General features: G+C 55.1%; 1 protein-coding gene across 1 annotated transcript in view; it reads left to right on the top strand.

Moving 5' to 3' along the window:
* Nucleotides 1–10909, top strand: part of GALNT2 (polypeptide N-acetylgalactosaminyltransferase 2) — a 193097-nt gene extending 182188 nt beyond the window's left edge. The window contains exons 15-16 of the mRNA XM_047088639.1: nucleotides 4264–4383; nucleotides 8449–10909. Of these exons, the coding sequence (XP_046944595.1) occupies nucleotides 4264–4383; nucleotides 8449–8604 (276 nt within the window). The 3' untranslated portion in view covers nucleotides 8605–10909. The remainder of the gene's footprint in view (nucleotides 1–4263; nucleotides 4384–8448) is intronic.
* Nucleotides 10910–12995: the final 2086 nt, after the last annotated feature.

Genomic DNA, 12995 nt, shown 5'->3' with positions numbered 1-12995 from the left:
GAGGACACAAGTCGGGCAGTTTGTTGGTTGGGGACAGGAGGTGGGAGGGGGGGCGGGGAGGCACTGTTCCTGCCTTTCAGTCCGAGGCAGTGAAATTACATGTGATCCCACCTCTTGCTGGGGACCGCATGGCCTCCGTGACATACTCAGCCTCACACAACAGGGGATGACACGGGGTCACGTGGCGTTGCTGTCATCCTTGTCCCGGCCCAGGTCTGACTGCGGGAGGCCGTGCAGGGATGGCTCCCTCTACGCCGAGCAGTAGAGGTTCGGGGCTGCGGTGGGAGGTGGGAGGGGTGTGAGCACGGGGACAGGCGGGGGTTTTATCTGCTTGTGTCCAAAGCCATGATGAAACTGCTGAAAGTTTGCCTTCAAGTTATTTACCATCCCTGTTGTTAGGCGTTTTATAATTCTGCCTTGGCTTCACCCAATTCGTTCCTGGGGTTCCCCTCTGTCACATTCGCGATGTTCTGATGATCCAGTGAAAGTTAAAGGGCTCAGTCCTTTATATTTTAGCAGCTCTCCTGGGCAGTGAGAAGTCTTACTCTGTAGAACGTCTGAAAGCAATTTTTTTAATGTTTCTTTACTTATTTTGAGAGAGAGAGAGAGAGCATAATCAGGGAAGAGAGAGAATCCCCACCAGGCTCCGCACCGTCAGCACAGAGCCCGACACGGGTCTCGAACTCACAGACCGTGAGATCGTGACCTGAGCCGAAATCCAGTCGGGGGCCTAGCCTACTGAGCCAGCCGGGTGCCCCTCTGTAGGGCATCCTAAAAGTAAGTGTGCCGGCCGGCCGTGAAGGATTTCCCGTCACCGCCCACCCTGCCGTCAGCGTCTCAGGCACCAGCTTCTGTCCGGGGCTCTGTGCTTGGCTCTCGACCGCTCGGTGGCCCATGTGATCACCCCCACCAGTGACGGCTGCCGCCTGCATGTTGGTATCTCAGCCCACGAACACGCCTCTGGCTTGCCCCGGACATTCTCGGTTTACACCTGTTTCTCCCCGTGAAATTTTTCTTTGCTCCCCCTCTCAGTGTCCGAGGTGTCCTGGTTATAGTCCCCTGATGTCTAGGCATCGGAGCTCGCTGGTGGCGAGCTGCTGTCAGGGCACCGTCTTCGGGGGAGGAAGTAGTTGGGGACAGTGGAGGAGGCCACCCAGACACGGCTGCTCCCAGCTGTGCACACAGGCGACGGTGCTGTGGCCCAGCCCCGACCTTGGCCTGTCCCAGAGCCTGCGCACAGCAGACCCCGGTGCCGCGCCTGGGGCTGTCGTGACAAACACACGTGACGGCCTGTGCGGAGCCAACCCGTTCCCACTCTTTTTTCCCCTTTCCTGTTGTGAGACCATTGCTGTTCTCGCACAGGGTGACTTTTCCTCCCTTTCAGCAGATATTTGCGGGGGACCCGCTGTGCCAGGTGCTGCCGCCTCAGGGGTCATAGACAGGAGGACACAGCCCCGCCTCTCCAGGGAGCAGGTTTCCACTCGCTCTGAGCACTCCTCCTGTGGTTTTGTGCTGGAATAGCCCCAACGGCTTTTAAGAAATACGGACGCCAGGTCCCATGCCCAGAAAGCCTGGGATTTCACTTGGCCCGGGGCCACAGAGCACTGGGGCTTTCGAAAGCTCCTGAGGCGGGTGATTCTAAAGGAGCAGCTGCACAGTGAAGAGTTTCCTCGAGGGAGAGGCCACATCACTGAGGGACCGGGAGGCAGTATGACGACGTGGTGTACTTTCACCCACACACCCGGGAACACCTTCCTCCGAGAACCGGCCTGAGGCCCAGAGAGAGCCGCCTTCTAGATCAGCGCCATCCAGCCGTGCTTTGTAAAGTGGGGACGGTGTTCTGGTCCGCCCCGTCCAGTGCGGTTCTCCCCGACCACTTGCAGCGACAGAGCACTCAGAACGTAGCTAATGCGACCAAGGGTGTGAGGCATTTGCTCTGTTTAACTGAACCGAGGCGGGGCGCCTGGGTGGCTCAGTCCCTTAAGCGTCCCACTCCAGCTCAGGTCACGATCTCGTGGTTCATGGGTTCGAGCCCCGCGTTGGGCTCTATGCTGACAGCCCACAGTCTGGAGCCTGCTTGGGATTCTGTGTCTCCCTCTCTCTCTGCCCTCCCCCGCCTTCACTCTGTGTGTGTGTGTGTGTGTGTGTGTCTGTGTGTGTGTGTGTGTGTCTCAAAAATAAAGGATTAAAAAAATTTCTTTTTCCCACCGTACTGGGGAGTGTGGTTCTGGAAGGCAGAGCTCACGCCTGCCGCTTGCAGAGAACCCGACTCGTAAACCCGCCACGAGTGAGCCCCATCTGATCTGACGGAAAGTGATGCTTTCTTGAGGAGTGTGCCACATGGGTGAAAACTGAGGGTAGATAACATTCCCTCACTGAAAATAGGGTCCCGTGCTCTGGAAGAGTAAGGTTTGTTATGTGGTTTCTGGCTGAGCCCCAGCAGACACACAGGAAATGGGAACATTAATGGCCGGGCTTTTTTAAGAGGAGCGGCTCAAAAAAAGCGTTCCTTAAATATTTATGAACTTTATTTGACAAATCCAGATCATTGAAATGCAACACAGAAGAACAAAGTGGCAACTAGCTGTGTTGTTTGCACAGCTGAATTAGTTTTTCTGAAATTCAGCCTAAAGTCGGCTTTAAAATAATTAAGCGCACAGTGGCAAGAAGCTCGTAGAAACATTGAGACGTGAGCTTTAACTGGGTATCTGTTTGCAGCCCTTCCAGCGGCTTTTGACACCTGCTTCCCGGAACCATCTAAAATCTTAGCCCGGAGCTGGAGGGGGGGGGGTGTCTCGGTGCCATTGTTTCACACAAGCCTCGCTGGACACGTGACGAAAGACCGCATGCACGTCCTCCTTCTCGGGGGCCTTTGTACCGTGAGTGACGCCCTCAAGTGCCGGTGACGTTGGGCACCTGTTGGCACTTGAGAAGCACCGACTGTTGAGTGACGGCATCGTGGAAGGTTGCAGTCGCCCCTCAGAGGCGGCACGTGGCCCTTCCCAGAGGGCGCTCTGCAGAGCTCACTGCCAAGAGCCGCTGGTGGGGACAGGTGGGGACAGGGCTCCGAGCTCCCGAGTCTGAGAGTCGCAAAGGAAAGCAGCCCGGGCGGTTTCTTCTATCCTCGGACTTTCAGAGCCTTTAAGAGACTTCTTTCCGAATTTGCGGAGGGAAACATGGCCCAAACTCACCGTTTCCCAAGTGTACTTGACCTGGAACTAACTTCATAGAATTCCTCATGGAGCACACTTTGAGAAACACTAGTTAAAAGCTGAGGACGTTGAAGGCGAGGGGAGTGAGGGCACTGGCCCGAGTCGGCCTCCCTGTTAGGAGCGAGGAAGCCGGAGAACAGGCTAACGGCTTTTCCAGTCCCTGCGGGGGCTGCCTGTCTGGGGCCCACCATTTGTCCCAGGGTGACCTGGGTATTGAATAGTGAGGCTTCTTTAAAAGGTCATTTATTCCCTGGGTGCCTGGGTGGCTCAATCAGTTAAGCGTCTGACTCTTGACTTTGGCTCGTATCATGGTCTCATGCTTCGTGAGTTTGAGCCGCACATTGGACTCTGCACTGACTGCACAGAGCCTGCTTGAGATACTCATTCTCTCTCTCTCTCTCTTGATAAATACACTTTAGAAAAATGATAATGTATTCCCTCTCTCATCTCCGTCCCCTTAGAAGAAAAGGAAAATAGTTTCTCCAAAGCAGTTAATAGCGCCTAAGTGTCCGTGGTACATTCATGTGTGCGTTACGTGTTCTCCCCGCTGGAGAGCCAGCCCCACGAGGGCGGGGCCCTGCCTGTCTGTTCACCACCCTGGGCCCGGCCCTGCGAGAGCACCTGGGTCGCTGCAGGGCGCAGTGGAGTCACTGCGAGGACGGCTGTATCGTGGCAGCTTTCCCGGGCACGCAGCAGGAATGACGCCGCGGGTGGGCTGTCCTGATAGAATTCTGCGTAAGGGTAGAAGATGAGCGCGGTGCTCTGATTTGAGTCTGGGGCTGACATAGTTAATACTGTGTATCTTGGTTCCTGGCGTTCTCGGAGCCCTGCTGCCACGACGGTCTGCAAAAACCTTGGTGCTGCGCCGGGAGGCACCCCCGGACACCCCCAGCTGTAGCCCCGCCCTTAGGCGCAAAGTCGCGTGTGGGCCCTGCGTTGGCCCAGGGGGCTCCACATCCCGGCTCCGCAGCGTGACCCTTTCCCTTTGGGGGCCCCGTCCCCTCACGGGCCCGCGCGTGGCCCGCCCCTGACCTGCAGTTTTGCGTTCCAGGAATGGGCCCTGACGAAGGAGAAGTCGGTGAAACACATGGACTTGTGCCTGACGGTGGTGGACCGGACGCCGGGCTCGGTCATAAAGCTGCAGGGCTGCCGGGAAAACGACAGCAGACAGGTAGGGTGCCCGTGCCCCTCAGCCTGGCCTCCCGGTGCTTCCTCCGTGGCCTCGACGGCAGCGCGTACGCCGTGTTTGTTGTCGTGCCGGCTGCCCTACCGGACTCCAGCTCCCACGATCTGCCCGCCGTCCCCCTACCCTGCTGGGCAGCCCCCCGTCTGTGGCCGGCTGTCCGCGAATCCCGTGCTGGGCGAACGTGGGATCGTCGTGTCTCTGCAGGGCGCGGGGTGCGAGTGCTGCGAAGGCTCCTTGGTCTCCATGGGCACCGGCCCTGGATGGCGTGCTTTCTCTCCTCTGCCCCCTGTGAGCCGCTCTCCCATGAGTGGCCCGTCCTGGGTTATGGCTCCCTGTAACTTCTTGACCGATCTGTTTCGTGATTGTATGCTCGGCTCCTCCGAAGGTCTGTGAACGCCTTGCCTTCTCTAGCCTGGGCACGGTGGTAGGGGCAGGTCATTTCCTCCCCTCCGTGCTGTGCAAGGGAAGCAGGGCTGGTGGTCCCCTGTCCGGAAGCTTCTCTGTAGCAGCTGCTCGTTTGTGGGCACGCTGAAAGTATCTGGTGACGTCGGTGAGCACCAAGGAGATAACGGACGGTGGTGGCTGTGGGTGTGTAGGTCTGAGTGCTGGACGTGATGACCGCAACCCCGTAACTTTCCGCCTCGTCAGACCCCCCTGCACGTGGGGGCACAGGACCTCGGGCCCAGGAGCGGAAGGGTCGGCCGGAAGCGCAGGGCGGGCCGAGCAGGCGTGCAGGTTTGACGTGCGTGCGTGCGCGCGTGCGTGCGGGCAGAGGGAACGTGGCCCGGGCTCAGAGCCCGCTGAGAAGTTAGTGAAACACTGAGCCACAAATAAGTGCTAGGAAAGGAAGGGAGGTTCATAACAACATCGCCAAAGGGGGGGGGGTGCTTTCATTCTGTTGCATTTTGGGGCGCTGACAAACCCTCAGCCCCGAAGGAAAGACCTGTGCAGACACACCTGTATTTCTTTCTTAAGCCAGTGGCCTGGCATTGCTTATTTCACATGTTAGTCTCATTCTCTCCATGCCGCTGGATATTTTAAAGAAAACTTACGTTCTTATTTGTTAAATATCTTTGCTTTTTAAACTTACAAAAACGCTACGTAAGTTCAAGTGGATGAAACCTTATACGCACACTCTCTCAAGTGTATACGTGTGTGTGTGTATATACATGTACACACACACACGTGTATACGTATATATACACACACATACATACATGTATATACATATGTATGTATGTATGTTTCCAAACAGTTTAGAATGTTTTTGCCTTTGAAGCGGGTTTGCTCTGACATACTCCCAGGGGGTAACATGGAGACATGCCCTTTCTTGACTGGGGTAATGGCTAGTGCCAGAAATAGAAACGTAGCCGCAAAAGGACCTTCCAACATGCCAACGTGTGGAGCGGGCTTGTCTTCATACAGCCCCTTCTTCTCAGGTGGATGGGTGTAGGGAAACTGAGGCACAGAGCCAGGAGCCTGAGTGGGCTTCTAGTTCAACACCGGCTTCACAAAAGGGGAGGCTGAGACCCGCATCTTCTCTCCAGGGTCCCCTGGGAGGACCGAGGCCAAAACCCGGTCCCTTGCTTATTATATCCCGTTGTCGGAGAAACGCTTGCCTCTGGCCGCCGCTGGCCTGACCGCTGGGTGTCCCCGCATCCTCTACTCAGCGGAATCCCTGGTTTAGCAGCGGGTGCCTCCCCCGCACGGCTGTCTGCCCACAGTCTGCCGTCCTCAAACGTTCATCTGTGTTGACGGCACGGTTTCAGGAGTGCACGGTACCCCTAGTCCGCGAGCGCAACCGCCCAACGGGGAGGCCCCTGTCCCCTGGACCCGGGCCGCCCACAGTCCTGCTGGTTGGGCATCGATGCACCCAGGATTCCGTGATGCCCCCCGCTCAGGCTGCAGCCACGCTACCATGGAGTGTCACGGGGCAGGGGCGCCCATGGAGGCACAAAGAAGGGACAAACTGATGATTTTATCTGGTCACCAAACCTCCTAAAAGAACAGAACAAAACAGACGCGTAACCTCTGGAGGAGCTACTTTAGCGGGAGCTGGTCTTATCTCAGGAGTTGACAGGTAATCCTGCTGTAGTCCCAGGTCTTAGGAAGTGTCAGTGACCCCCCGAGAGGCTCACACCAGGAGATGGAAAATTGTTGCAGACTCTTCTGGCTTTGTGGCACGTGGAAATGTGGGGGCTGTTTCAGGAGAGCCTTGATGCCCCAGAAATCTGACCCGTGAGCCCGGGCGGAGGGCGCTGCCTTCCAGAGACACAGCTGGGGTTGGGTTATTTTTTTAAAGACCTTCCATTTAGCTGATGTTCTGACACATGACAGGCAGAGCCCCTCCAGAGAAGGAAATCAGATTCCATTCATTCCGTGTCCTTTGTCAAACCCGATTCTTGGCCACTCAGAGTGACACGGGGATGTGGGCAGGGCGTACACACTTCCCATGACAGTGGAGGAAACCTGCGCGAGGAATGACTGACGGCCAGGGAGCCAGAAAGGAGGAGATGACAGGTAGTTAGCCATGACCTCCCCCGTGTTCCTCTGATCACGCTGAATTTCACTGTTGGCAAAAACTCCAGGTTAGCGGGCCGTGCGAATGCGTATCCCAGGGTCCCTGTGCAGAAGGTCGGTTCCCAGGGAGCTGGGCTCCCCTCCACCTCTTCTGCCTCCTTCCCCACCTCGTTCATTTGCCATTTGAGACGAGGCTTCTCAGCTAAATTTATCTTGAAGCCGCACCGTCCTGCCAGTTGGACCATTTGGTTTCCAGGCACGTCTGTGTGCTCGTGTTGTGTGTGCATTTGCAGAGTCAGAGGGGAAAGGGAGGCAGGAGGAAGAAAATTCAATTCCACGGTGTCAAAAGGATTTGCAGAAATACTTACGGAAAGGAGCTTTAGCACACACAGTGTAAAAAATTAATTAGAATCACGGACTATGTTAATGAAGGGAGAGCTTTGGGGAGAAAAAAGTGTGATACTTTTTTTTTTTTTTTTTAAAGAACAAACATTCGAGATTTCTACATGGGGGTAAACAGCAGAGTGGGGGGGCTCAGATTTCCTGCCTTTCCTTCCCTTTCCTTTAGGCTGTGGGCTTTGTCTCCTGACTTGGTTGGTTGGTTGGTTGGTTGGTTGATGAGTTGATTGATTGGTGAGTTGATTGGCTGATTGAGTTTTTGGTTAGCTCGTGGGTTGAGGTTGGCGGGTTGGGGGCTGGGTTTGGTTTTGGTAGGGGGGAGGGTGCGCACGCTTGAGTAAGAAGACGTTCTGCCCTGTGCTCTCCAAGTGCCCCGTTTGGAACTCGGTTGTGCCAGGCAGAGCACTGGGAGACTCTGGTGTGGCTGAGGCAAGTTTCTCACACACACGGCCCCCAAGGAGCCCACAGACTAGTAGAGAAAACGGACAGCCCAGAAACAGATTCCTCAACGTGACATTCTGGCCACTCAAGCATCTCTTTCCCTCTCGCTGCACCTGACACAGTTCCTCTGGCTCAGCCGAGCAGGAGGGCCTACGTGAGAGTGTGGAGGTGCCCAGGCCATGCCCTCTGGGCAGGGCTGCCTTCCAGTAACCAGGGGCACGATTGGGGTCCCCTCCGAGCTGGCCAGCTTCCTAGGGCTCCTTCCTTGAGGTGAAGGATCATCAGATGAGGCCTTCTTGGGGACGAATGCAGAGTCCCTACATCAAGTCCTTGTAATGACTGAGGATAGCAGGTGCCCGGGCGCTGGTGCTCGGACAAGGGCACAGCCACAGGAGGGAGAGGGCGGGACAGGAGAAGCGGACCCCGGCGGCCTGCAAAAGGAGGCTTTGAGTTGCAGACCGAGGCGGAGAGCGGAGGTTTCTTTCCTGGGCGCTTCGCAGCAGCTGGGGCTGCTTTGTGGGGGGCCCGTTGGTAACTCCCATCCATCGTGATCAGAGACCACACTCCCCCCCAAAAAAAGATACTTGGTTCTTTGGGTTTTTAATGTAGTCAGAAGACCCCGCCAAAAGGATCTGTTTCGTGCCGTTCCGTTCGCACCCTTACTGTAAGGCATTCTCCTGTCTTCTGCAGAAGTGGGAACAGATCGAGGGCAACTCCAAGCTGCGGCACGTGGGCAGCAACCTGTGCCTGGACAGCCGCACGGCCAAGAACGGGGGCCTGAGCGTGGAGGTGTGCAGCCCGGCCCTGTCCCAGCAGTGGAAGTTCACGCTCAACCTGCAGCAGTAGGAGAGCCGGGGAGGCCGCGCCGGCCTGTCTCCTACACCGTCGGGCTGAGTTTGGTGATCACGTTATTGATTATGTTTCTTGAACTTTCCGCGAAACTATATACCTCAGTATTCCATCACGGTCTGAAAGTCGGAGAACTTCTGCGAGGCGCGGGGCCTGGGCGGACACAGAAGAGGCCAGGAGAGAGCAACGGCTCTCCTCCCCTCACAGGAGACAGCCGGGCCCCCTTTCCGAGGCCACGGCCCCCCCGGTGCCCCCCCCACCCCCCGGTTTCAGCCGGGGAAGCCCCGGACGACCCCCCAGGGACGGCGGAGAAGCGGCCCGAACGCGTACGAGTTGGGGGCAGGGAGGGTGGAAGGGGTGTCGTTGCTACGTCACCACGAGGAGAACTCTCGAAATCTCCATGTTTGATCCCATTGAAATCACGTCGGGTTTCCACAGCAGCGAACCACGTCGCTTTGCAGGTTTACGTCGTAGTCCCCTGTCCCCACTCCTCTATTCCCAGCTGTCTTCCCAGCACAGACCCCCCCTCTTCCACATGATGTACTTGCTGTATCTGAGTATGAACTTTTCTACAGTGGGACACTAAATATAAGTATATAGAACGAACGTACGGTCAGTTCCCTATGGTTTCTGTAGGTTGTTCTCATCTTGTAAATTCTCCACAGAGCAGTTCACAGCCGGAAGGAAGAGGGACGGGGCTCTCCCGGAGGGAGGAGGTGGTCTCCTTTGCCCTCCGGAGCATCCTCATGAGCAGGTGCTATGGGGGCCACTGGGTGGGGGGCTGGGGGGGGGGGCTGCCCTACACAGGGCGCCTCTGTTGGCTTCAGCCCGGAAGTCACCGCCAAATGTTGGGATCCACATTTTGTGCCCTCGGTATCTGTAAACGTGGATGGGTTACTTATTTTAGCAGACGTTGCTTTGGGTCTTTTTAAATTCCAATTTCTTTTCTCTTAGGGAAAAAAAAACAAAAACAGAAACAGACAAAAAAAAAAAAAAAAAAACCACCCCTTCCCACGGCCCTCAGTAGGTGATGGCAGGAAGCTGTCAGGGACCAGCCCCGGACTCATCGGGAGAGTCTGGGCGAGCTGGCAAGGCTGGCCACGGTCCCTGGGCTCTGGAATCTGGCCTGCCCACACTGTCCCTCCCGGGCCCAGGTGACTGCTGTCGGTCGTGGGCGTTGGGTCGACCGTTAGGAAAGGTACAAACCGAAAGACGCCTGATCCGTTGACACGGAGGGCATGGAACACGAGGGTTGTGCTTTCGGAAGCAGCTGTCGGTATAAACCACGAGACCGGAACTAAAGCTACTACAGGAAGAGGCACCCGGCAATGTCCCCGCAGAGTCCTCCTTGCCTTTGCGGCGGCCCCGCACGCAGGGACAGAGTGGCTCCTTGGTCATTCTCGCGGCCACTGCCTCCCTCTCCCCTCTCCTGCCTGCTGCCCACACCCGGGCCCGGTCTCAAAGAGGCCGGCCACCCACAAGCTGCGGCACCGTGGGGCGCGCCTCAGAAATTCACCTCCTCGGGCCCCTTTGGGCAGAGACTGGGAGGTCACAGAGTGAGAAGCGTCCCCAGAAGATTCCGCTGGGTTGACGCTCTGCAAAGTGCCACTCTCTTCCCTGCCTGTTCCTCTAGGAAAGGGGATCTTCCCGGTCTTTTGTTCTCCACTGCACAAGCCCTGCGCGTGTTTGCTCCGGGACGCTGGGCTCGGGCGTAGAGGCGTGGCCGGGTGACTGTCCTGTGTCTTCCTTTCTGGCCCCCTGCCAAGCACCCAGAGGTGCCTTCAGCGGGCAGGGAGGCCCTAGCCGGCTCGACGCGGCACACCTGTGTCCTCAGAGGCTGGTCTCGACTCCAGGTGGGCCCCTGGGGAGAGCGTCGGGTACCCGCGAGAGGCTGTGGGACGCAGGCGGGGCGGGAACCAGTGTCTACAGGTGAGCTATGTTTACATGACACAGTGTGCCAAAGTGACTTACTGTGGTTGCGTTATTTTTTTAGTCATCGGGACGATCCCACCCTCTCCCGTTTTTACAAGTGCGGATTCTTTTCCTAAGAGCCCTTTGAGCAAAGCGTGGCAAAGTGAGTCGTCTTCTCTGTGGTGGTCTTTTCTTACGTCCTCATAAACGCTAAAAACGATGGTATCTGTGAGTATGTTTTGCAAACTCAAAATATAGTTTGGTAAATTTTTTTTCCAGTTGATTTTTAAAAAGAACTGCTGTACAGAGCTTGTACTTTGTCCATTTTATAGATGGAAACCATCCTCGAAAATTGTTTAACTTAAATAAAGAGAAGATACTTTATAGATAACGCTCTGTGCTGGTGGCTAACGTCATTCCCGGGCTTTACAGGATGGAGGGGACTAGTGTGGGAGGACCAGGAAGACGGTCTGTCTGCTTTGGGGACCCCGCTTCCTATCACACTTCTAAAACGCATTCACTTTTTACTGCTGCGCCCTCGCGGGGTTTATTCTTATTTGTAATAATTACTGTTACTGTTATTGTTTGTGGAACGTTCCCGATGTGCCTGCCAGGCCCTGAGCCGTGCCCGGGAACATACTCTCGTCGCCTGTGAGACAGAGTGATGGGCTGCCTCTTATAGCTGGTCAGAGAGGCTGCTGCTGGAAGCCCTTAACCTCCTCAAGGTCAAGGGCTATAACGTGCTCAAGGTCATGCCACTTCTAAGTGCTCACCTGGAGTCTGCCCTGGGCACTTAGAGCCTGCATGCCAAACCGGGGTGGGGGCAGGGGGCAAATATTTTCACAGCTTCTTAGCATTTTAATTTTTTTTAATGTTTGTTTATTTGAGAAAGAGAGAGAGAGAGAGAGTAGTGTAAGCTAAGAAGGGGCGGAGAGAGAGGGAGACACGGAATCCGAAGCAGGCTCCAGGCTCTGAACTTGACAGCACAGAACCCGACGCGGGGCTCGAACCCATGAACTGTGAGATCGTGACCTGAGCCGAAGTCTGGCACTTAACCAACTGAGCCACCCAGGCACCCCAGCTTCTATAGTATTTTAAATCTATATACCTGCTTACCATTTTCCTGGGGCTCTCCAGTGCCATCTGAGGCTGGCTGAGGTCCTTTCCCTTCTGTCTTTTACCATAGCTACTGCTGGGGTACCCAGGGAGCTCAGCCAGTTAAGCGTTCAACTTTGGCTCAGGTCACGATCTCACGATTTGTGGGTTCGAGCCCCCAGGTCGGGCTCTGTGCTGACAGCTCGGAGCCTGGAGCCTGCTTTGGATTCTGTGTCTCCCTGTCTCGGTCTCAAAGATTAAAACATTAAAAAATTAAAAAAATAAATTATAAAAGCAAACATTAAAAATTGTTTTGAATAAAATGAAATACCTACCTTTGGAAAACCCCACCGGCATGTCAAGAAAACACTGAAATGACTGATTTTTTTGTTGAGCAATTTGGATTGCGATTGGGGGTGTGGGGAGTCACTGAAAAGGCTGGACAGATGAGTCTTTTTAATGTTCCGGAAGCCACATCTCTGCATCCCCTTTCTCCACTATTCGAGACAACCAAAAACTTGGTTCTCCTGCCATCTTTTAAAAAGAGCTCTTAGCGTAATTGTGCAGTATCCCTCAGAGTCCTTTAGGAATGGTGGGGTTGGGGGCAGGGGTCTTGCTTTGACATCAGGGAAAGCTTCTTCGTTATTTGTTGAGAAACTATATTGTCCTGATAGTCCCAAAGACGTAGGAGGGGAGGAAACATTAAATGCCAGGAAAGAGGACAGCGTGCTTTGTAGCCTCTGAGTGGGGTCGTTGCAGAGACCGAGACTGGGTAGTCCAGCCAGCTGTGCCCTCTGGACTGTTCTGGAAGGAGTTTGGGCTGGTCCAGGGGGAGGGGAGCTCTATGAGCTCTGGACTGGAGCAAGAGGACCAGATCTGCAACATTTTTTATAATCAAGTATGTGACTTGACCCAGCGATTTGATTCTGCAGTAATCACATTGAAAGAATATACATATATATTCAGCCAGGGGGCGCCTGGGTGGTTCAGTCCGTTGAGCGTCTGACTTCAGATCCTCTGTCCCCCTCTCTCTGCCCCTTCCCCACTTGTACTCGCTCAAAAATAAATAAACCTTAAAAAAACATCAGCCAACAAAATAAAACCTTTTATGCTCTCTCCCGTCTATGGATGCACCTGAAAGAAAGAAAATTCTCTCCCAATATCCCTAACTAATTTACCAATAATACAGTGTATAGATGCTTGATTTTCTGTATTATGTGTGCCTGCAAATGACGTACGTCATTTCCAAAAAACCGTAGGGTCTCAAAGCAGTAATGAGAAAGATTGGCGTGTCGGCTCCTGCCTGAGCTCCTGGGGGTCCGGGCCCTGCTGGGCCAGGGCTGCAAAAAGGACCACCGTGGTCCTCATCCCGGGTTCCACCC

Source organism: Lynx rufus, unplaced genomic scaffold (assembly GCF_022079265.1).
Source record: "Lynx rufus isolate CCGP_SWC_20201006 ecotype Redwood Valley unplaced genomic scaffold, mLynRuf1.p SCAF_25, whole genome shotgun sequence".
Lineage (NCBI taxonomy): Eukaryota > Metazoa > Chordata > Mammalia > Carnivora > Felidae > Lynx > Lynx rufus.
Note: the sequence above shows the minus strand (reverse complement) of the source record. Positions and strands in the feature narration are given on the sequence as shown.